This window comes from Terrapene carolina, unplaced genomic scaffold (genome assembly GCF_002925995.2).
Source record: "Terrapene carolina triunguis isolate 2854851 unplaced genomic scaffold, T_m_triunguis-2.0 Scaffold397, whole genome shotgun sequence".
Lineage (NCBI taxonomy): Eukaryota > Metazoa > Chordata > Testudines > Emydidae > Terrapene > Terrapene triunguis.
Window position 1 is genome coordinate 628,163 of NW_020664748.1, and position 22,266 is coordinate 650,428.

Below are 22,266 nucleotides of genomic sequence, written 5' to 3' on the forward strand. Positions count from 1 at the left end.
GACCTCTCTTCCCCTCGTTGTCTTCCGGTGGAGCTTTCCCCTCGCCTTCCGGGGGTTCCTCTCCCGTCTAGCCCTGAGGACTAGGACCCCCATCCCCAGTGCCATTGGACAGCCATGCCATGGAGGCCCAAAGGAATGCTGGTGGCTGGGATTGGCAGTGGAGTAGAGGCTGCCGTCGGCCTGCTGGCTCGTGGGCAGCTGAGACAAGCTGGCGGCTCACGTGGCAGACAGGTGGCTGCGTCACAGCTGACACTCACTGGTCTCTTGCTGGCAGCCTTGGTGGAGAGGGTCAGAGCAAATGGGCCCCAGAGCTAGTGGTTAGCGCAGGAGCCTCAGCGAAATCTCCCCCCCCCCTTGCTGATACCCAGAGCCCTTGTCTAACAGGAACTTTCGGAGCCGCTGTGAGGCCAGGAGCCAGTGCGGACAGTGGGGTCGGCTCTCCCCAGATGCCCTGGTGATTCCGGCTGGGGGTGCGCAGGGACAGACCTCTTGGCTTTTCCTCTTTCAAGGTGTCCTGCAGCTCCTTCAGTTGAGGACCTCTCGCAAGTTCCTGGCCTGTCGTCTCACCCCTGACATGGAAACCAAGCTGCTCTTCATGACATCCCGGGTAACCGCTTTGCTCTTCCAGAGGGATCCCAGCCAGGGGAGAGGGGAATCAGGGTACCGTCGGTCACAATGGGATTGGGGGTGCATGAGCTCTAGAGGGTGGGGGCCCTTGGAGAGCTTCTACCCTGCCCCATCCATCCTCCTTCCCTCGCTGCTCCTGGTGCAGCCGGCTGGGCGAAGGCCGGTTTCTTTGCAGGTGAAGTTGCAGACAAGTAAGTGTGACCTTAGCACTGGGGAAGGTGCCAGATTGACAGCTCGGAAAGCAGAGGCCCCTGGTAATCCCCAAAGCCAGCCCCGTACGAGCAAGGTCCCTCCAGGGTGTCCTTTGGGGTGGCTCAGCCCTGGCTTGAAGAGACCACCCTCGGGCTGGGAGAGTGCTTCGCCGCCTGGGACCCAGGTACTCTCCTCTCTACAAGGGGGCCAGGGCGGTGGTTGAATGGACCTGAGAACAAGAGATTGGCTGCCACCGGCCTGGTCTGGGTTTGACCCAGTGACTGAGCAACAGCTGCTGGTTGCCATGGACCCACTGGGGTCAGCAGAATGGGGGAAGCGGCGCCCCCTTGGCTGGGCTTGCTCAGCCTTTCACTTTGTTTTCCAGGAAAGCTGGGTCTTCAGCCAACTCCAGCGTCCCCTGAGAGAGGGGTGTGGCAGGAGGAGAGCGGGTGGACCAGCTGATTTGCTCATTGACAGCCGTGTCAATCTGGAGTCACTCCATATGACTTCATTGGAGTTGCTCTGGGTTCACACTAGTGTGGCCAAGAATAGAATTTGGCCCCGGATATAGAAAGGCTTCCCGCTGAGTGTTTACTTAGGCTGTCTGGTTTAGTGCCTTTGAATGGGCCAGGCATAGCCTTCTCGCCCCACGGTGTCAGTGTGTGCTGCTGGGTGGCGGGGGGAGGAGAGCTCATGCCACTGCTGTGGCAGCTGTATAGCTGCTGCTGGTTTCTGCGTGGCTGGGGTAGCGGCGCTGGGTAGCAGATCTCTGCAATGGGGGGGGGCATATGGAGTCTTTCGAACGCTCATGTTTTTAACCCCACTCTGGCCACCGTATGCCGGTGGAGGGAAGGAAGGGTGGCCGGCCGGAGCTGAGCGAAGCGTGCCGAGACACTCATTAAAAGGCATTACGTTGGCTTGGCAGGGGAGCCTTGCGGCGGGCTGGCTGGTTTCTGGGGGGTTGCTTTTTCTATATGGCTGCTGCGTGGTGGCTGAGCTGAGCTCTGCCAAGCTGCAGCCCCTTCCCAGAGGGGATGGGAACCCCACAGTGATGCCAGGGTCAGCCTTTCTCGGTGGCCAAACACCAGGCAGGGTTCGTTTCCCCTTGCAAGCGAAGCTTGTCTCCTCCTCGTGCTGCGGCCGCTTGCCATGGGAAGGAAACAAACTTTGAAGGTCTGAGAGCTGGACCTGGGTCCCGGAGGGTGCATCGTGGGCTGTTGGGGCGCAGGGCGTCTCTAGCCGGAAGCTCGGTTCTGTCCATCCAGCTAGTGAAGCCTGCGCTTGGTGCAGGGGGGATGGTGGCGGGAGTTTGTTCTCTGGGGCCCTTTCACTCCTCGGCCTCTGCTGATGCTGCCCAGGGATGTGCTGGAGAGTCACTTTGGCTAGTGTTGGCCACTTGCAGCCTCCGCTGGATTGGAACCACTGCAGCTCGGAAATGAAGGCTCTGTGTCCCAGGCCCGTCCTCCCAGATACTCTTGTCTCTGAACCAGACTCCGTGTGTCTGCCACTACCTGTGTGTTTCTCCTCCCCCTCCAGGTGCGGTTTGGCCAGCAGAAGCGGTACCAGGACTGGTTCCAGCGGCAGTACCTGTCCACCCCAGACAGCCAGTCCCTGCGCTGCGACCTCATCCGCTACATCTGTGGGGTGGTCCATCCGTCCAACGAGGTGCTGAGCTCCGACATCCTCCCTCGCTGGGCCATCATTGGCTGGCTGCTCACCACCTGCACGGTGAGTGTGTGGGGCGAGGGGGTAACATACCCAGTGCCGGTTGAGAGCCCAGGGTGCTCATCTTTGTCTGGGCAAGTCGCTGGGGGAGTGTGTGACAGAGACATGGGCTGGATTTTCCAAAAGGAAGCTGGATCTCTGTGTCCCAGCTTCGGGCTCCAGCCACCCTTCCTTCTTTTAAAACAAGGCAGGGGCAGGGCCTGGCAGAACCGGGGCAGCGAAAGATACGTGGGGGCGCGGGCTGGGGGAAGGCTGCTGCCGTCCTGATCACGTGGCTTCTCTTCCCCTAGTCCAACGTTGCTGCTTCTAATGCCAAGCTTGCCCTGTTCTACGACTGGCTCTTCTTCAGCCCCGAGAAGGACAACATCATGAACATAGGTACCGTGTGCTCGCCGCCTCCCCGCCCTCCTCCGGGGGAGACGCACCAGCCCCTTTCCCTGCTTCCCCCCCAACGCCCAACTCTCCTGCTTTCCCAGCCAATACTGAAATCTCCACAGCTGCCTGGCTCCACAGAGCCTCTAGCCCAGAGCCAGGCAGGGTCTGGCCAGCCCACGGGGGTGGCCTGGGAGAGGGAGTCTTCCGCCTCTCGCTCAGTAGTGACTCTCAGCTGTCCCCTGCGTGAAGTGAGTTCATTTGTTCTCGGTCCAGTTCCTAGAGGGACAGGCAGGTCCCATCCCACATGCCCAGTGTCTCGACACAGGCCTCTGCTCTGCGCAAAGCAGCGGGGAGGCTGGTGAGCGCTGGATGTATCTCTCTACCCTGGCAGTGTGCGGCCCAGTCCTCTCCGGAGTCCAGGCCCCTGGAGCCGGAGCCAAAGCCAGGAGCTCTCCGCTTGGACAGGAGTTCCAAAGCGGGCGGTGATAACGGGGTCTGTTCGCTAGCTAGAGCCTGATAACTCGTCTCCAAACAGCCCCGCTCCCCCTCCCCGGCCCTGTTTGAATCCTGCAGGGCTTTGCAAGCTGGCACGAGAGCTGCTGTGATGGAGCCGCTTTGAGCTGTGGTTTCCGTGCCTGCAGCAGCAGACGTCTCCCCTGGGCTCTGTGGCTGGCCACGGAACGCCCCTGCCTGTGCGGGCCAAAGCGCGGGGGAGGGAGGGAGGCAGTCTGATCACACAGCCTTCCCTCGAGCCCCAGGGTGGGGGGCTGCTGGGATCCACTGGAGCAAGGGCAGGACTGACAGCAGATGGCACTGCTCTGACCTGGGTCTGGTTCAGGGCCTGCTTGGACCCGAAGCGCACGCTCTAGGGAGGTGGGACGTGCGAATGGGGTTGGGGTGTGTAGGAGCAAAGGGGGCGTCTTGCCCTCACTCTGGGTGCGTGGAGGAGGTTTCGCTGAGTCCCGTCTGCCGGCGTCTCCCGTTCTCAGCGGGGGCCCGTGAGGTGCTGGCGCAGTGTGGAGTGTAAGGTGACCGGCTCTTCTGCTCTCTGCCTTCCAGAGCCAGCCATTCTGGTGATGAATCACTCCATGAAGCCCCACCCTGCCATCACAGCCACGCTGCTGGACTTCATGTGCCGGGTAATCTGCAGAGACACCCTCCCCCAGGTCCCTGCGCTGCCCGGCTGGTACAGCGGGACTGGGTTCGCAAGGGGCAGCTCTTCTGACAGGCTCAGTTCCACCCCCTGCCCGCCCTGGGACCTTTCCTAGCCACTGACGGGGCAGAGAGGACCCTCGCTGCATTGACAGCGATATCATTGGGTGGGGAAACCAGCTGGGCAGGTTGTGTGTGGCTGAGCCATCACCCGGCTCTGCTGAAACCAGCCCCAGCCCGGCTCAGTGGGGGGCTATCAGAAAGGTCCCTGCCCCCAAGAGCTTAAAGCAAACTCAGGCCCCCAAGCGGGGCGACAACTCAGACCCAGGAGGGCCCCCTGAGGATGGCGTACAGGGGAGGCACTGGGGAAGGGTGAAGGCAGGGGGTTAGTGCTTGGCCCACGGGGCGGGAGGCTGATCTTAGCACGGGGATAGCTGGAGAGGTGTGAAGGGGCAGCAAGGAGAGCAGCGGGGGAAGGATGCAGAGGGGTGGAGGGCACAGCTGCCATTCTGTCTGGTCACTGGGGCCGGGGGGATTCCCTGATGTCCCCCCAGCCTGTCACCCAGACGCTGCGCTGGTTCCCAGGGGCTCCCTCTGAGAGATCTGCGGTGTGGCCCATCACTCACTGGGATCTGACCAGCTGCTGAGGCTGGCAGCCCCTTGGCACCGCTGATCACTGCCTGGTGATACTCAGTGGCACTAATGCATCTTAGCGCAGGTCACCGGGTTTGCGTTTAGCCCCAGAGCAGAGGCCGGCAGCAGTTACAGGAGCTGTCATCCAGCTGGAAGCTGGTCTGTGCTGTCCTGTCCTTTGCATGTAATTAACCTTACCGCCCACGCCTCGCCTCGTTAGGGAGTGCAGGCTCTCTCCGGGGGGCGTCAGGGATAGGAGGAGGCCGAAGCTCCATCCCCCAGAGAGGGGATCATGGAAGAGCAGCAGAAACGCCCAGCTGGGTAGCTGGTGGGGCAGGCAGCGCGGGCTGGGTGCGCACGGCACGTGGACAGAGCAGTGAGTCAGGAGTTGCACATGGAGTCTCCACGCGCCCAGTATTTTCAGTCCAAGGAGCTGGCGCAGAGAGGGGCCAGCCCGGACCCGCGCAGCAGCTGTTTTTGTCACGCTGCCAGCCCCGGGGCAGGAGGAAAGGGGGGGAAATTGGTACCTGAGAGGCTCAGGGTAATGCCTCACTCTGGCGATTGTTCCCAGCAGTGGGCTCTAGTGGGTCGAGTCAGGATGGCTGGGTTTGATGCTCCCTCTGTCCCCAGTTAGCCCCAGCACAGCCTGCTGTCGTGGCCGCGATCCATAAGGGCACTTGCCAAGCGCAGCGAATGTGGGTGTTTGCCTACCGTCACCACTCCCTGTTCCACAGAGCCCCCCTCGTCCCTGCTGCCCTGAAACTCCCAATTCGCTCCCGACCCCAGGGGCCGACCCTCGAAACACTCGGCTCTGCAGTAAAAACGGACGAGAGCCGCGAGGGGCAAACTCCTACGCGGGGTTAGGGTGTGCAGCCAAATGCTGCCCTCGTTGTCCAGGCCCTTAAGCCAGGCCATAGATTAGGCTTTGGGGTTGCCTCTTTACTAACCTGGCGTGGGCGTTGGGACGGGAGAGGGAAGGGGAGATGGGGGTAAAACCCTCTCCTGCTACCCCCTCTCAGTTCAGCTGGGTGTGTTCATCTGCTGCTCAGGTGGCCAGGGCAGTTTGATTCCAGACAGGCAGCTGCTAAACCCCCTCGGCTGGCGGGCTTGGGGCTGCAGCCTCCCGGCCTCCCAAACAGCTGGGCCAGGCCGAGGGCTGCGCTAACTCTGTTTTCTCCATCCCCCTTTCAGATCATTCCCCACTTCTACCCGCCGCTGGAGGTTCACGTCCGGCAAGGCGTGTTCAATTCCCTCACCCACATCGTGGAGAAGCGAGTCCTGGCGTAAGGAGTCATTCGGTTCAATACGATCACACCGCTGCGCTGCGCTCCCCTGCCCTGCCCAGGCTCCGTCTGTCTCTGGCCCAGCAAAGACAAACCTCTCACAGCTCCTCGCAGAGCAGGGGAACTGATTTGGGCTATGGCCCGTGGCGTAAGACGCAGCCATGGATTTATCCTGCCCGGCAGTGAGGGTCCTGAGAGCCACAGCTCAGGCCAGGGGTGGGTTAGATGGGCTCCCGCCCTCTCCAGCGGGCACATGCCACTGCACTGCCAGACGAACCCACATGCAGGTGCCTTCCTAGCCTGCCTCACGTCTGCTGCCAGCCTGCAAATGCTCCAGCTGTTAGCGACAGCCGGGTCCCCCTGCCCTCAGAGCGGAGTTACAGACCCACCGGATCCTTAGGCGGGCAGGGGACATCCCAGGCCTTGCAGCTCACCCAGCAGAGCGGTCTCGTGGAAGTGAGGCTACACCCAGCCCCGGGGGGGAATGAACCTGGAGCCCAGGCCCTTGACTAGTTCCCCTAACGAGGCATTGTCACCGGGGGGACCAAAAGGCTCTGAGATGGGGTGGGCGGCGCTGTTGGGGGTGGGCGTGCTGCCCTCAGTACAGCCAAGGGGCTGGCAGCAGGGCCGGGAATGGGCTGCTGCTAATGATCTTGCTGGCGGGGGGAGGGGGATGCTGCTGTCCCCCGACACCCACTAGCGCCACAGAGCTCTCCTGCCAGAGATTCCTCATCCAGCCCGGCTCAGCTGGGCGCTGCAGCTCTTTGGGCAACGCCGTTTAGAACAGAAAAGCCCATCGGGGCACCGGAGCTTGCAGGGGGCGGGAGGCATAACCTGGGGACAGAGCTGGGCTGGACCCATTGAGTCCAGGGCAGAAGCAGTCCTGGGATGCTGCCAGTACTGAAGCCCTGTCTGGGCCAGGGCCTGGGGTTGGGAACTAGAGTCCCCCAAGCCAGAAGGCTGAACCAAGTGGCCAGAGATCAGCACAGAGCTGTCAGGAGCCAGACACCCCGTGCTGTTCCCTTTGCTCTCAGCTCCTGCCCTCGAAAGGGGGGGGATCTGTGGCAGTGGGACGGTAGCAATGCAGGAGTAGTTACCCCGGTGTGGTCTCCTTCTTCCCCCTCCCCACCCCACCCTGGGAGCAGATGGTGATCGCCAGCAGCAAATGCCCACGGGAGACGTTTTCTGATTCTTCCCTGGCCAGGACCTGTGTGCTGGGCAGTCGATTCTCTCTCTTCCCCCTGCCCAGCTTTCAATGACTCTGCTGAGGCGTGGCCCACGTGCCCAGGGGGTAGCTAGTGGTCTCAGGGCATCAGAGCTGAAGTGTGTCCCCAGGCACGCTGGGTGACCAGCAGCCAGGCAGGAAGTGCCAGTGCCGATTGATCCTCCTTCTGCACTAAAGTCTGACCTTCCTCCAGGACAGGGAGCCTGGGCCTCTGCCTACCAGCCACAGGGCCTGGGGGCTCCTGCTCTGGGCTCCCAGTTCCAGGAGGGAGGGGTAGGGAGCCAGCTGGTTTGGTGCATGGGCAGGGTCGGGGAAATGCATCTTAGCTTGGCCATTTCTCATCCCTTTCCTCCTCCTCCCCACGCAGACCCCTGGCCCCTCTGTTTGACAACCCCAAGCTGGACAAGGAGCTCCGTGCCATGCTGAGGGAGAAATTCCCGGAATTCTGCAGCTCACCCTCACCGCCCATCGAAGGTAGAGCACCCGGGTCCCACAGGAGAGGGGGGCTTTCCTGGCCAGCGCATGGCTCTTGAAGCTGCCGGCTCACTGAGGCAGCGCTACACTGGGGGGCTGGAGCTTTATAGCCATGAATCTAGGAACCCAAGACCAATTTTCAGAGGTGCCGAGCCCCGGGGAGCAGCTGAATGCCATGGGAGCACCGCTGAAAGCCAGGCTCTTAGGGCAAAGCTTTCAAACTTGGGTGCCCACCACGGCCAGCCCTTTACCCTGGACTCCACTCTGCCTCGCGTCTCATTGGGCACCGCCAGCCGGGACTGGCCTCAGGTTCTCCTGCCGGCCTGGATGATGGCTAAGCAGGAAGGGTGGTGCATGGCTCTGAAACCTTCTGTGCTCTGCGTGAGGCTTCGAGATAGTGTCAGTGGGTCAGGGCACCTCCAGATAAACTGCCGGGTCCCTCACCAGCACTGTCCCCTTCTCCGAGACCTGTGGAGTGGCCCCAGGACTCTGCCCTGCCCGCAGGGCGCTCTGAATGGCCAGGGTAACCCAGCTCCTATTCTGACTCCTGTGCCTTCGTTTCTGCAGTCAAAATTGAGGAGCCGGTTTCCATGGAAATGGACAATCACATGTCTGACAAGGATGACAGTTGCTATGACAATGCCGAGGCTGCCTTTAGTGACGATGAAGAGGACTTGAATAGCAAAGGTGAGCGGCTGTGTGCAGCGGGAACTGGCCTGTAATGCCCTCCAAGTGCTGCTATCTTTACCCAGCGCAATTAGCAGCCTCTTGCCTCTCACTGCCTCCTTTCCTTCCCAGTGACCGGGCCCCAGAGAACAAGCCATGAGCAGTTCCCAGAAAGCCTCTTCTCCCTGCAAACAGCAGTCTCTGAGCCCGGGGCAAATCTGCTCCTGCAAACAGGGCAGGGGGCCCTGGGCATTTACCGAGCGTTCTGCAGTCATTAACCGGTGCCGGGAAGCTGACCCCTGCAAGCGCCGGGGAAGGTCACGTGGGCCCGGGCTCCTGGGGTCTGAGTCTCCCGCCGAAATGGGAACCAGGCTAGGCCGAGCCGTGGTGCGCTGCTGGCTGGGGAACCCCTGGCCACCCTAGGATGGCTGGCTTGGGAACGGGCTCGCTCTTTTCTCAGGCAGCCCTCTCCGGCCCCTACAACTGCTGACACATTTGGTTTTCGTTACACTCACAGCAGGCCTCTCTGGGAATCTGGACTGGGGCCAGGGGGCTGGCTGGTCTGTTGGAGGCCAGAATTGCTGCTCTCAGAAGCTGCAGGCACCTGGGATCATTTCTTCAGCTGGCCGTTGGTGGAACGGCTCTGTAGTCTCCCCAGCGCTCTGATTAGAGGGATGTGGTGGGGCGGGGCAGCCCAGCCTGAGCATGAGCGGGTTGCTGTCTGCAGTGGTGCAGGCTGGTGCCCTGCAGAGCGCTGGGCGTGCCGGCCCCAAATCCCCACACACAGGAAGCTTGAAAGTGCCATCAGTTCCCTTGGACAATCTGAGCCTCACAGCTCCATGCTGCACCATCTCTCCTGCGCCCTTCGGTGATCAGAGCAGGACGCTGGGAGTCCTGGGCTCTGTCCCTCCCGCCCCTGCTGCGCACTGTGACTTGGGGCACATTGCTGGACTGGGGACGGGTGTAGAAGGCAGCCGGGATACCTCAGTTTGCCAGTCTCTGAGCACTCCCCTTTACCTACCCATGGGGTTGTGAGGCTTCTGACTTAGTAAAGCACTTGGGGGTCTTTGGATAACCGGCAGAGTGCCAATATTGGGGGATGGGCCTGACCCAGAGCCCCAGCCCTGAATGCCTCCGAACTTGGGATCCAGGTCCCACCTCGTACCCCACACGTCTGGGGCTGTGGAGCCGGGAAACCAGGCTGCTAAATGTGGCGTGCTCCTGTACCCAGCAGTGCCACGCTGAGCACAGGGGTGGTGCAGTGGTTTCCGTTGGGTCTGGCTGGTAGCTCGGCTTTGCGGTGGTGCCAGCACGTTCCAGGCCCCGTCACGCAGGCAGCTCAGTTGAGCCTCAGTTGTTTTCTCCACTGCAGGGAAGAAGAGGGAATTCAGGTTCCATCCAATCAAAGAAACCATCGTTGAGGAGCCCGTTGACATCACACCTTTCCTGGACCAGCTGGACGAGTCTTTGAAGGATAAAGTCCTGTTACTGCAGAAGGGCAGGTTGGTCTTGGCCAGACGCTCTCTGTTCTGTGGGTCTCTACATGCAGCAGCATGTGGATGCTCCAGCGCTGTCGAGGCAACGCTGCAGACACTTGCACCAAAAGCCCTGCGAAGGAGGGCTTGTCCGAAGGAGGTGTGGGGGTCAAGTCCGTGAGCTGTGTCTTTTATCGGGGGTCTCCCTCAGGCACTGGGGTCCTGTCCAGGCATATCAGAGCAACCGCCTTGGAGCTGCTCTCTGGGGGACGCCGCGAGGGATTTTGGCTGAGAACCCCGGAGTCTCTGTCCCCCGAACAGGGGCAGCCTCAACAGTGCAGGGGAAGCCTTCCCACGCTCTCCTCTCGTGCCTGGAGCCTGCCCCATCTCCAGGGCCACACCCAATCCTTGGTGCCCCTAGGGAGCTGGCGAGTGCCTCACAGGGCCTGGGTTTATCCCCCCTGCCCACGTGTCCCAACAGCTGCAGGATAGCCGGGGCAGGCGGCGCAATCCTCCATGCGGATGAGGCGCCATGGTGGGAGATTTGATTTTCCCTGGGACTGTGCTTAATGCTGAGTGGGGAGTGTTGGCTGGGAAGGCAGGGGAGGTTGGCTAGGACGGTCTGCATTGGGGGTTGGGAGACTGGCCATGAGGGAGAATACCTGAGCATGTAACGTGAGAACCCAGGAAGGGGTTAGAGGCCAGGTGACACCTTTGCCCGGGAAACTAAAAAAAGTCTGGGGAGAGAGTTTCAGGAGCTGGCTGGTGGAATGGCTGGCAGGCAGACGGGGCTCTGACCTTCCCCCCAGGGGGCTGTGGTGCCCCTGGGACCCCAAGATGCACCTAATGGGGGGGGGGGTCCTGTTGTCTGTGCCTGCAAGACCTATCTTGGACTGTATTCCGGTCGTCTAAATAAACCTTCTACTTTACTGGCTGGCGGAGAGTCATGGTGAATCGCAGGAAGCCGGGGGTGCAGGGCCTTGTGTCCCCCCACACTCCGCGACACCTGGTTAGCTGGGCCTGCTGGCCGCTGGGGGCATTGCTCCACACTCGCTGCAGATACTGGCCGGTCAGGGTCCCGATAGCTCTCTGTCCCCTGGGAGAGCAGCTCCCTTCCCTCTGTCCCCACGCTCTGCAGAATGCTCTGTCCTCCCTTTTGACCTCAGCGACCTTGGAATTAGCTCCATCTCAAGCAGGCTGACGAAGCTCTTTGCTTCCCAGACCCCAGCACGGCGCACTGATCTCACTGGCAGCTTTAAGTGCATTTCCTCTTACGCTGTTAGTCAGCTCGATTGTTTGCCTTTCCATAAAGTGTGCAGAATGCTTTTGGAGCAATGTAGCATGTTCTCTGCAGTGTGCGCTTGTAGGCCTGCCTGCCTCCCTGCCCGTGCCGGAGCAGTGCGAAGCAGGGCCTCCGAAACTCCCCCTTCCAGCTCTGGGGTCCCCTGCGCAGAGCCGGCTGGGTACAAAGCACCATTGTCTCTGCTCTCTCTATCGCCCGCTGTAACTTGGATTGCCTCTTGTTTTTGTGCTGCAGCGATACGGAAGCCCAGTGTGAGGTCATGCAGGAAATTGTGGATCAAGTCCTGGAGGTAGCTGCCCAGAGCCGGACGCGACGCTCCTGCCTCAGGCTGGGTGACATGAGAGTGGCTGGGGGGGGCTCGGAGGTGGCTCTCCGTGATCCAAGCACTCACGTTTCCACTTAGAAATGTGACTAAGCAAACACCTCCTGGAAGCAGCACCATCCTGTGGGGGAAGCACGCCCGTGTGCAAGTGTCTCGGTGCTGCAGAGCAGCGTGGGGTGCCCAGGCACGCTGCCAGAGGCTGGGGGGATTATTACTGTGTGGGGGAGGTGAGGGTGGGCAGCCTGGTGCCCAGATGCTCTGAGGAGGGGCGCGCTGGCAGTCTGAGTGACGTATTTATCACCCTGAATGCTAGCTGTGGCGAGTGCCCCTGGGCAGTGAGCCAAGGGGGCGGCCTGTCAGTTTTGCTTATCTCAAGTGTCCAAATGACAGATTCCCCCTGCTTTGATAGCGCTGGGCTGGGGCACACGTCAGGGTGAGAGCCCAAAGGAGCTCCCGAGGGGCTTCAGCCATGCTCTGCCAGCCGGGGGTCATGCTGGCCACTTGCCAGGAACCTAGCATGTCCCAAATGGGGCAGCACACGGGGCTCCATGCCAGTGCCCACTGCGGCATCTCCAGGCTGCGTGTGTCCTCGGGGGCTGCGTTCGAGAGCCCCGTGTGCTGAGCCCACGCAGGAGTAGAGTACTCTTGCCTGCTGTGTGGCTCCGTCTCCGGTCGCCCTGAATTACCAGCCATTAGTGGCTGAGTGTCTCGCGGTGATTGTGAAGTGCTGCGGACCCAGGCGTCTGTTAGGGGCTCGTCTCACTGGTAACCAGCTCGGACAGCCGGCTCTTGTCGCCGTGCTGTAGCAACAGGATGGATGTGGTGGCACTCGCGTGTGTCTTGCCATGGACAGCAGGGCCAGGCCCTCACCCTGCCCCTTGCGACTGGACCTGAGCTGGTGGGTGACGATCGGAGATCGCGCTTCGTTTAAGTGACTTTCTCTTTTCCCGCCTTTCTTTCCCCCAGGAGGACTTTGACTCCGAGCAGTTATCCGTCCTCGCATCCTGCCTGCAGGAGCTATTTAAGGCTCACTTCCGCGGGGAGGTCTTGCCAGAAGAAATCACAGAGGAGTACGGATTTATTTTTCTCTGTCTCATCCTTTCGCGCTGGCCGTTGGGTTTTTCCCACTACAACTTCCTCTGCTCCCTGTGACTGCTCCGCAGGCCCCAGCTTCACGGAGCAGAGGAAAACCCGTCGGCATCTGGCCCAGCGTGCACCACCAGAGCTGTCACGAACGGCACAAAGCCAGAGCAGAGAGCTGCAGCACCCAGGGCTTGAATGAGACCGTTCTCCCCAGTGCACCGCATACCACCCCCCACCACGCTGCTTAGCATGAGCAACGGGTGGCAGCTAGCGCCACGCCACTGGGAGCCCCCCCCTTGCTGCCTGGGGACCCCAGATCCAAGGACCCCACCTGGCACCTTCTAGGCTGAGCCGGTAATTCCTAGTCTTCCCCCTGGTTGTAGGAGTCAGGACTCCTGGGTTCTATTCCCCATTCTGCCAGTGGCCTCTCGCACCCCCCATCTGTGCCCATTCAATGGGGGTTACCCCACTACCCGGGGTGCTGCCGGTCAGACCCTGAATGCTGGGGAGGGCAGTGCGGTGCTCTTGAAGGGCAGTGTATTAGACCGTTAGCTTCCTCTAGCCCCAGATGACCGTTGCCAAGCTGTCATGGCCGCCCGGCTGACGATGCGCTTTCCATGCAGGTCTCTGGAGGAATCGGTGGGGAAGCCGCTTTACCTAATATTTAGGTGAGTCTTTCTGAGCTTTAACTGACCCTGGTTGGGGTTTTCTCTGGTGTCTCCCACCATTCTAGCTGAACTCTGCACAGCTGGGTTTAATACGGTCGCTGCTGCTCTCTGCCCCCTTGTATCCCAGGACCGTTGGGATTTCCTGCAGTGCGCGCTCAGGCCAGGACAGCTCCAGGCGCTGTCTGCAGAGGGCCATGCAGAGGCACCCACAAGAGGATGCTGCGTGGCCGTGTGTGCGCCAAGCCCCCAGCTCACTCCCCACGGCCCCAAATGGCGGCTGGACAGTGGCGATGTCTGACCCAAGGCTGGGTCTGCGCCAGTTACCTGCTGTTTAAAATGCCCCATTAAGCTGCAGTGACGCTAGCCCGGGGATTCCTGGCTCTTGGAGCTGTGTCTTAATAGCCCTTTTCCTCTGAGTGGGGACTTCTGGGGGCGGGGGGTGAGCGCTGTGGAGTCTCAGGCCCCCTCGCTTCCCCTCAGCCCTTCCCCACGGGAGGAATTTAGCTCCGTGGATCCTGTTTAGGGAGGAGTTTTCAAACAAGGCCTTGAAATCCCAGCTCCTCCTGCTCTGCACAACATCAGACTCTTCCCACGAGTCAGGCCTCGCCCAAGTCTCCCCAGGCGCTGTGCTGCATGTCCGCAGCCATCCTCGGAGGGGGGGGGGGGCACTGTCCTAGCGGGGTCAGACGTCCCCTGTCCAATCAGCCCTGTGGACCGTGCAGGACCAGGAATCGGGGTACCCTGCGCCGGCTGCACGGGGGACCCCTCGCACTCGGCACAGTTCTCTCCCATCTGAATGTCCCTGTTCTCCTCCCACCCCCTTCCAGGAACCTCTGCCAGATGCAGGAAGACAACAGCAGTTTCTCTCTGCTGCTGGAGCTCTTGTCTGAGCTCTATCAGAAACAGCCCAAGATTGGCTACCACCTTCTCTACTACCTGAAAGCAAGGTAGGGGCGGCCGGGCGGGGTAGGCGGGTCCGAGGCAGGCTGCGTCCGTCATGGACCTGAGCGCTGACCCGGCCAGGAGGGCTGTGCGGGCGGCTCTCGCTAAGCGATCCTGCTGTCACCCGGGGAGCGCGCTGCGGGATTCCCGCCCAGCCAGGCGGCTGCAGGGGCTTCTTGTCTTCGCAGTTCAGCTGGTGTTTGGTTCATCCTTCCTTCCCGCCCACCCCAGCCCCCGCTAAGCAGCCTCGTCCGTAGGCAGAGCCTTCTGGGGGGCTGTCAGGCTGGGGCTTAGCTCCCTCGGCAGGCGGCTGAGTCGAGCTGCTCCTCGCCCAGCCCCGAGCAGCAGTCAGACAGAATCCCTCCCCGGGGTCCACTCCCCGGGGCACTCGCTCATGTCGCCCTGTGGCCCCTCTAGCAAAGCAGCAGCAGGGAAGATGAACCTGTACGAGTCGTTTGCCCAGGCCACGCAGCTGGGGGACCTGCACACCTGCCTGATGATGGACATGAAGGCCTGCCAGGAGGACGATGTGCGGCTGCTCTGTTACCTCACCCCCTCCATATACACCGAGGTGAGAACCCAGGCCGGGCAGGGGCCCCCAAGGTCTCCGCTCCAGCTCATCCCGGTCAGCTCAGGGGCGTGAGGTGTCCTGAGCTAGGGGCCAAGGCAGCCCTGGGCCACGCAGGATAATTCCTCTGCCGGGTGCTTGGATAGGGGCTGCAGGCAGAGGCGCTGGCAAGTCGGTGGGGAATGGTCTTCTCTCAATTGCAGACCCACCCCCGGCGCAGCGAGAGGGCTCTGCTCCTGCAGGGCGCTAGACCTTCAGTCAGAGTCCTGACCGCGCCCGGGTGCGTGAAATCCCCTGGTGCTTTTTGCAGGTATCAGGGTGTTAATGTTGCACTCCCCTAATCTTTCCAATTAGACACAGTTCTGTTCTGCACTTCCTGTCTTACTCTGCGTTGTTTGGCTGTTAGCAGCTGCTACGGTACGCCCCAGAAGTGGCTGCATTTCAGCACCGGGTAAATCGCTTGCTTACAAGGTTTGCGAGTGGGGCGGGTGAAAGGTGCTGTAGAAGTGGAAGCTAGTTAGGGAGGCTCACTTCCCTCCTTGGCCCTTCCCAACCAAGTCTGCCAAGCTGCGAGTCCTTGGCCCCCTGGCTGGCCCCTGTCGCACAATCTCTAGTGCACTCTTCAGGCACTGGCCTCGACTTTCTCTTCGCTCTGAACACAATGAGCGAGTTTTCTCCTGGCCTGTCCCCATGTCCTCGCTATCAGCCAGCTTGTGGTTCTAAGCAGGCATCATCGCTGGGCTTGTGGGGCGCAGTGATTGGGGGGGGTCGGCTGGGGGAGCGCCAAGCTGTTACTTCTAGCTAGATGGGGGCTCTAGCTTGGTTCACACAGCTCATCCCAGGCTTGGCCAGCACAGCCGTCACCTCTTCCCTGCCAGGGTGATGATGGGGGTTTGGCTCTTGGCTCCAATCCCTCGACTCTGAGGAGGCTGCAGTAATTCATTTGAGCTGATCCCAGGGAGCGGAGGGCCAGAGGGTGAGAAACCACAGGGCTGGAATCCGCCCAGCGTCCTGCTCCAGTGCTGCAGGGAGCTCTGGCTTAGCACTCGGCGGGGTAACTTGACACACTGAAACGGACACGGGTCACATTCTTTGAGTGTGCGTTCGAATTCCCTGGGAGGAACACGCTGCTCGGCCCGCCGCTGGCTGACAGGTCAGGAACATCTGCTGGGCGTTAGGAAGGGACCAGCCTCGGGAGAGTCCTGCCCACGCTGTTCTGTGGAGAAAGGGGCGTGAATTGGGGGGAAATGTGGCCACGGGAGAGGAGGGAAAAATATGGAAAATAACAAACCTCGGGGAGGGGTCTTGTCCCTCCGTCATTTAGCTGTGTAGCGCCCCTCCCCCAGCATGCTCAGAAAGGGGCCCCCTGCTTGTGATGGCAGCCAAGGAACCCCTCGTGTGAATCCTCTGCCCCAGAGTGTCTGCTCAGATCTTCAGGCCCCGTCCACCCTGGGCTCAGACCCATTCCCCTCCGGAGAGGGGCGTGGCCAGCGCCACTCGGGCACAGCGGCCTCTGAGCCGCGCCGGGATCACTTGCTGCCACCCGCCTTCTGCCCTTTCCTCTTGGTGTGTTTTCCCACCAACACGCCGCCTGGGAGCTCTCGAGCAAACGAAAGGCGGTGACACTAGCAGACGTGGGGCTTAACGAGACGCCTCTGGCCCAGCTGGTTTCCCCAAGCAGCTGCACGTCTGCTCGGGTCAGCGCTGCCAGTGTTGACGTTCGCGTCTCCTTGGGAGAGCCCCTCTGAGCCATGCTCTGCAGCCTCTGTGCTCTCCCGACTGACCGGGGCCTGGCTTGCAGGATTTAGTGCTTCCCATTCCTTGCAAACCCGGGCAAAAGGATCAGCTTGTCTCTCAGCCCTGCCCTGCTGCTTGGCTAACCCCATTCTGCTGCCCATCCCCGCCTGGGGTGCCCCCTGCTCTGCTCAGGGAGGGCTGCAGGCAGCGTTCTCCCCTGGGTGCAAGGTGGGGCGATGCTGCCGTGAATCGGGGTGCGACCTGTGAGCCAGCCAGGCCCCCAGGAGTTTCATGCAGGTCCAGTCAGCGGCTGGTCAGTGCCGGAGCAACGTCCAGCACAGCTGAGTGCAGGGCACGAATGTGGGGTAACTGGGACAGGGGTGATCTCTCCCCCTGCTGCTCTCAAAGCTCCACGTCCGCTTCTCCCTGAGCCCCTGCTCTGCTTGCAACTCTTTCAGTTCCCCGACGAGACCCTCCGGAGCGGGGAGCTGCTGAACATGATCGTCGCCGTCATAGACTCGGCCCAGGTAGGAGCGGGGGCTCTGCGCCGCAGGGAGGGGCAGCATTTCTCTGTACCAGGAGCACATGGGCTGAGCTCGGCTTGGAGCTGCAGAGAGGCAGGGCGGGATGTGCCATTCTCAGAGCCAGCTGCCATCTCCCAGGGAGCCGTTTGCACCCCTTCGTTGTCGGGCTGTGCAGCAGCCGTTCTAAATCCACGGGGCTGCCTCATTCCCCCAAGGGCTGGGCCGCAGCGTGCAGGGTCGGTCTGTTAAATCCAAGCCACGGCCTTCAAGGGATTGTCCAGGCCTGGCACTGCTGCGGGGAGGCGGGGGTGGGAGCGTGGAGAGGGATTTGGCTGGATATGTTCTGAGCCCTGGTGAGCTGCAGCTATGTGGGAACGGCAGGCGAGGGGGCGGGAGGAGAAGGCTGCCGCGGAGCTGGGCAAAGGGAAGTCCCTCAAAGGGGCGAGATGTTGGAAGCCTCCCATAGATCCCGTGGGAGCCCTGGGAAATGTGGCACCCCAACCAGCCCTTCCTAGCGCTGGGAGCGGCAGGCAGTGGGACCCCCGCTTGGCTGGCGAATGCTGCGTGAGGAGAAGGCAGCTCTCACCCCGCAGAACTGGGGTGCCGGCACACAAGCTTGTGCTGCAGATGCCAGGAGGTTTCTGCACCCCAGAGAGAGGTCGCCGTAGCCTTGGGTCAGGGTCCCCCCAACCTGCCGCTCCTTCCCCTCGCCGCCACCTGGATGTAGCCCAGGCAGCGTGGTCTGCATCCCTGCCACCTCCTGCTGCCACACCCCTCCCAACGCAGGCTGAGCAGTACTCAACTCGGGTCCCATGCAGCAGCACTGGGGGGGCAGTGCTGCTGGGAGACCATCCCTCCAGGGGAGCCCATTATGTTGGGTTTGGGCTCGGGCCGTGCTCGCCCTTGGAGACCCTCTCCCAGCAGCAACGCTCAGGAGTTGCCACGACATCAGTTCAGAGGAACCCAAAAATAGTCCGTGGGAGGGAGGTGGGGAGAGCCAGGCGCTGAATACTTCTGCTGTCTGGGCGCATCTGGAGCGCGATCTGCTGATAACCCTGGAACTTGCCCTAGTTATACATCAGCTGAGTTTTCAAAATGGCTCGGTAGCTGCTTTCCCGGCCGGCCCGGCCTTTCCCAGCTGCAGCAAGGCTGGCGCTTGGGCCAGGGAGTTTTGCTTGGCAGGCAGCTAGATGGTATGAGGTATGGGAAAGGCTTGAGTCATGGTGCCCGACCCTCCTGTGGCTCGGCTTGGCTGGCTCCTGTCGCTGCTCGTGGGCTCCGTCGCTGTCTGCAAAGCACAGCCCAGTTTTCCCAGCACATAGCGGTCGCATTTCCTCTCCCCTCCCTTGTGCGATTCGTTCGCCCCTTCCTCTTATTCTTCCCTGCTCCCTTCATCTGTTTCCCTGCAGTCCCTGGGCGGCCCAACCTGCCTGCAAAGGCAGCCCTGGCCTCTCCCTCCCGGAACTCAGCACGGAGCAAACCTCCAAGCTGACGGGGCGTCGTAACCCGACCGACGGGGGGCAGACACGAATGCAGCAAGGGGCAGGCTGGGAGAGGCGGGGGTGCTCTTGGCTCTCCTAGGAGGCCCCAGGGCCATGGCTGCAACCAGCCGCAGGGGCCAGTGTCTCCTCCCAAGCTGCAGCCCTTTGCCTTTGGAGAGCAGTTGTGCCGGACCGCTGTGCGGAGCCGAGCAATCACGCGGGAGTCGGGGGCGAGGAGAAGGGGCTTCAGGAGCAAGTGCTGAGGCGCAGGGAGAGGTTCCAGGCTCTTGCCCCAGCGTGAGCGAAGGGGTGGGAGAGGAGCTCGCTGTGAGTGGAGCTAAGGGAAGGGCAACTTGCAGCCGGAGCGTGTGCCGCTGTCCGTGGCCAGGCTCTGCCCATCTGCTTGGGGGCGAGTGTTCCCCTGGGTCCCTGCTGCAGACGAAATGGGCGGGGTCCGTGTGGCCCTCGTGCTGGGCTGGAGCCTCTCTCTGTCTGCGCCTAGCAGCGACCCAGCCCTTGTCAGATTGATTCCTGCCGTGCCCTGGGGTCCAGCTGTGGGTCTCATTCCCTCCCCCGGCTGCTGGTTCCCATCACCCCAGTCCGGCCTATGCACCCCAGGCCGGCTCCCTTGTCTCTGCACCGCCTGGGGTTGAGGTGTGAACCCGTGGAGCTGCCTAGAACGGCTCTGATTTACGAGCCACCTGCGCTCGGGAAGGTTTCCGTCGCACTCGCCTGGATCCCTGTTTTCGCCGGGGGCCCGCTCGTGTGTGCCAGACAGGCCATGCTGGGACTGCGGCTCCTCCGCCACCTGGGCTCTCCAGGGCTCGTCTCTGTAAGGCCGGGGCTGCTGGTGGGCCGCTCGCGGTGCTGCGTGAGCGCTGGCTGAGCCTGCCCGGGGCGAGCACCGCCTGCTGCTGGCGGGAAGTCCCAGCACTCAAGGGTTAACAACCCCGCCCCCCACCCATAGCACTCTGGCTCTTTGAACCCCCACCCAGCTCCCGGCCTTCCTGCACTTACCCCGCCGTGCTCTGCTTTCCAGCTGCAGGAGCTGGTGTGTCACGTCATGATGGGGAACCTGGTGATGTTCCGAAAAGATTCGGTGCTCAACATCCTGAGTGAGTAGGACCCCCCTCGCCCGGGGGGCGTGGCCGTATGGGGCGGGGGGAGGTGGGTGTGGCCGTATGGGGGTGGGGGGATGAGATAGGGTGCCAGTATTTGGGAGGTGAACATGGATGCAGCCAAGCAGTCACCAGCAGCCGCTTGTCTCGTGCGCGGACTCTGGCCTCCAGCTGGGCAGAGCAGAGACCTCTTCTCCCAGCTGCTTTAGACTCTGGGCTGGCAAAACCTCTCGCCGCCTTCCCATGACCCCCAGGAGCTGAGCCAGTCTGGGGCTCCTTCCGATGCCCCGGGCGATGTCAATAGGGGAGTCCACACACTGTCTCTCTCATGCCCAGCCCTGTGGGATCTGGGCACCGGGCAGCACCTTTTGGCCTTGTGAGCTTTCCTGGGCCTCTTTCGGACTGGTGATGCCGGCCAGGGCTCGGACCGTGCTGGGGCAGTTCCACTGACGTCTCCCTGCTTCCTAGGTAGCCGCTCCAGCAATGCACCCCCCGAGGCTCTGCTCCCAGCTAGACAGGGAAGGGTGCCCTGTGCACGGGCAGGTGGGGCTGTTGTTTCTCAAGCACCTGCCAGGAGGAGCCTGTAAATCGGCCGCCACTCAGCAGTGCGTAATGGAGACGTGGCTGGCCAGTGCCGTGCTCTCGGGGCCAAGGAGAGGGCGGCTTTCTCCCTTGGTGCTGTCAGACCCTCGTGGGTGGCACTGCTGCCGGCGTCCGGCGCTCCCTGCAGGTCGCTGGAATGGCAGGCTCCTGCTCCTTGCAAAAGCCCCGGCCCTGGCAGCGCTGAGTCCGCTTCCCAGCTGAGAGGGCCTGCTCACAGATCAGGACCATGGGCGGGCAATGCCGGGAGCTCCAGCTGGACCCGAAGGCAGCACGAGGACACGTTGACCTGGACTAAAGCGATGGGGGTGCTCCCTGGGTGGGGGGAGGAAATATCCCTCACCTCTGCGCTGCAGAAGTCGTACAGTCTGTTCTAACACTGCAGGTAACGAGGTCCTGGTAAAGAGACGCCCAGGCGGGGCCTGCCAATGCAGGCCCCTGGCAGCCTGGGGCAGCTCCCTGGGTGGGGACCATGGCACCAGTTGCCTGGAGATGGGCGTTTCCTCCTCTGATCCATGTCGTCTTAGTGGCGCTGCTTAAAAGGTCATTGCCCCGAGCGGACTCGTGGGATTAGTTGTTTGAGCTGAGCTGTGAGCAGCGCTAATGGGTTTAACCAGGCTTGAGATGCTTCGCAGCGCCAGACACGGGGTAATCCGGAGACGCTGAGCAGCACGGGGCAGGTTGTTAGCACCGGCTCGGCACTCCCTCCATCAAAGGCCTGGGCTGTGATCAACGGGCACCATTCAGTCTCTCTCCCTGCGACAGGCTGTCAGGGGAACGTCAGGGAGAACGGAGGGAAAGAAAACCCCTCTGCTAGTTCTGCCATCTCCACGTGCGCGCTCAGCCGCGGGGTCTCTAGGGGGCTCAGCCTGTCCCCTCACAGCCCCGGGCCAGTGCTCGGAGTGTCCTGGACCCGACTAGCCCTGTTTGCAGCAGTCTGCCCCCTGTGATGTTAGCAGCTGATAAGCTCGTAGTGCCCGGCCGAGGCTTTCCATTGTGGTACGGTAGCTGCAGCTGTCAAAACTCTGTCAGGCTGACAGGTGGTGGGAGACGATCGGAGGTGGCCCTGTGGTCTGACCCTGTACGTCAGGGTCTGCTCCTGTGAAGCCAGGGGACTGGGATCTGGGGTCTCCCTTGTGTTTGCTGTAGGACTTGTAGGTGTTTGGAAAGGCCAGCAGGGCCACTGTGCTTATCCAGTCTGACCTGTGTGTACCGCACAGGCCGGGGGACTGCTCTGACTTAACTCCTGGGCGCCCTGGAGCAGAGTGCTCAGAAAAAAACCCCTCTGGATTTCAGATTGCCTGGCTGGGGCATTTACCCTCCCTCCGTCCTGGTTAAAAAACTGCACCTTAGTTTGACTCTGAATCAGACTAGATTCGACTTCCAGCCGTTGGTTCTTCCCCTCCTGTGTCTGCTGGGTTGAGGAGCCCAGGTTTGTGTTCCCCTCTGAGGGAGTTGCCCCTGAGCCTGCGCTCTGTTAAGCTGAGACTGAGTCCGTGGCTGAGAGACGTATTCTAGTGGTTCTGCGGCTCTGCTGTGAGCCCTCTGCCGGGATCCGGGCCTCACCCCCCACGTACACCCATTCGCTCCTCGGAGCCCCCTGAGCCGCTGGAAGGGCCCTGGCCAAGGAATCGCTCTCCCTTCGGGGCAGAGTGCCCCAGAGCCGGGGCACTCCCCTGGGGGGCAGAGAAATGCTGGGCCCAACAGTCCCACCCTCCTTTCCCTGGGCTGGGGTTTGGGGCTGGGACGCTGTCCGTTCCCAGAACCTCCCCCTTGCAGCCTTTGCCTGTAGCCCAGCTGGGGGCTCCTGTGCCCAGGCCTCATCCCGCAGCCCCAGGGCTAGGTGCTGGATTTCTTGGGAGGCTGAGACTGTTCCTTCATCACTGCAGGAGCAGGACGTCCTGGTCCCAGGGGCGCCCCAGCCTCACCCCTGAGGGGTCCGAGCCCCTTTGTCACCTGTAATTAACCCTCATGCTTCTTGCGAGCGCTTTGCCCCTGAGTGACTGGGGTCGGCGCGATCTGCCCAAACCGCTCGGCTTAAGGGGCCTTCTTGCACTCGGCTGAACATTGCGTTTCACACGCGCCCCACGTGG

General features: G+C 61.9%; 1 protein-coding gene across 2 annotated transcripts in view; it reads left to right on the plus strand.

Annotated features, from left to right (window-relative positions):
• Positions 1 to 22,266, plus strand: part of INTS3 (integrator complex subunit 3) — a 57,195-nt gene that overhangs the window by 22,029 nt on the left and 12,900 nt on the right. Inside the window, exons 8-22 of one of the 2 annotated variants that reach the window (XM_024207449.2) lie at positions 510 to 607; positions 2,356 to 2,547; positions 2,835 to 2,922; positions 3,979 to 4,058; positions 5,896 to 5,987; positions 7,580 to 7,686; positions 8,254 to 8,373; positions 9,725 to 9,854; positions 11,365 to 11,419; positions 12,419 to 12,522; positions 13,159 to 13,203; positions 14,031 to 14,150; positions 14,563 to 14,716; positions 16,909 to 16,977; positions 19,495 to 19,570. In XM_024207449.2, the coding sequence (XP_024063217.1) occupies positions 510 to 607; positions 2,356 to 2,547; positions 2,835 to 2,922; positions 3,979 to 4,058; positions 5,896 to 5,987; positions 7,580 to 7,686; positions 8,254 to 8,373; positions 9,725 to 9,854; positions 11,365 to 11,419; positions 12,419 to 12,522; positions 13,159 to 13,203; positions 14,031 to 14,150; positions 14,563 to 14,716; positions 16,909 to 16,977; positions 19,495 to 19,570 (1,530 nt within the window). The remainder of the gene's footprint in view (positions 1 to 509; positions 608 to 2,355; positions 2,548 to 2,834; positions 2,923 to 3,978; positions 4,059 to 5,895; positions 5,988 to 7,579; positions 7,687 to 8,253; positions 8,374 to 9,724; positions 9,855 to 11,364; positions 11,420 to 12,418; positions 12,523 to 13,158; positions 13,204 to 14,030; positions 14,151 to 14,562; positions 14,717 to 16,908; positions 16,978 to 19,494; positions 19,571 to 22,266) is intronic. The other variant, XM_029912954.1, reaches the window with a different exon arrangement.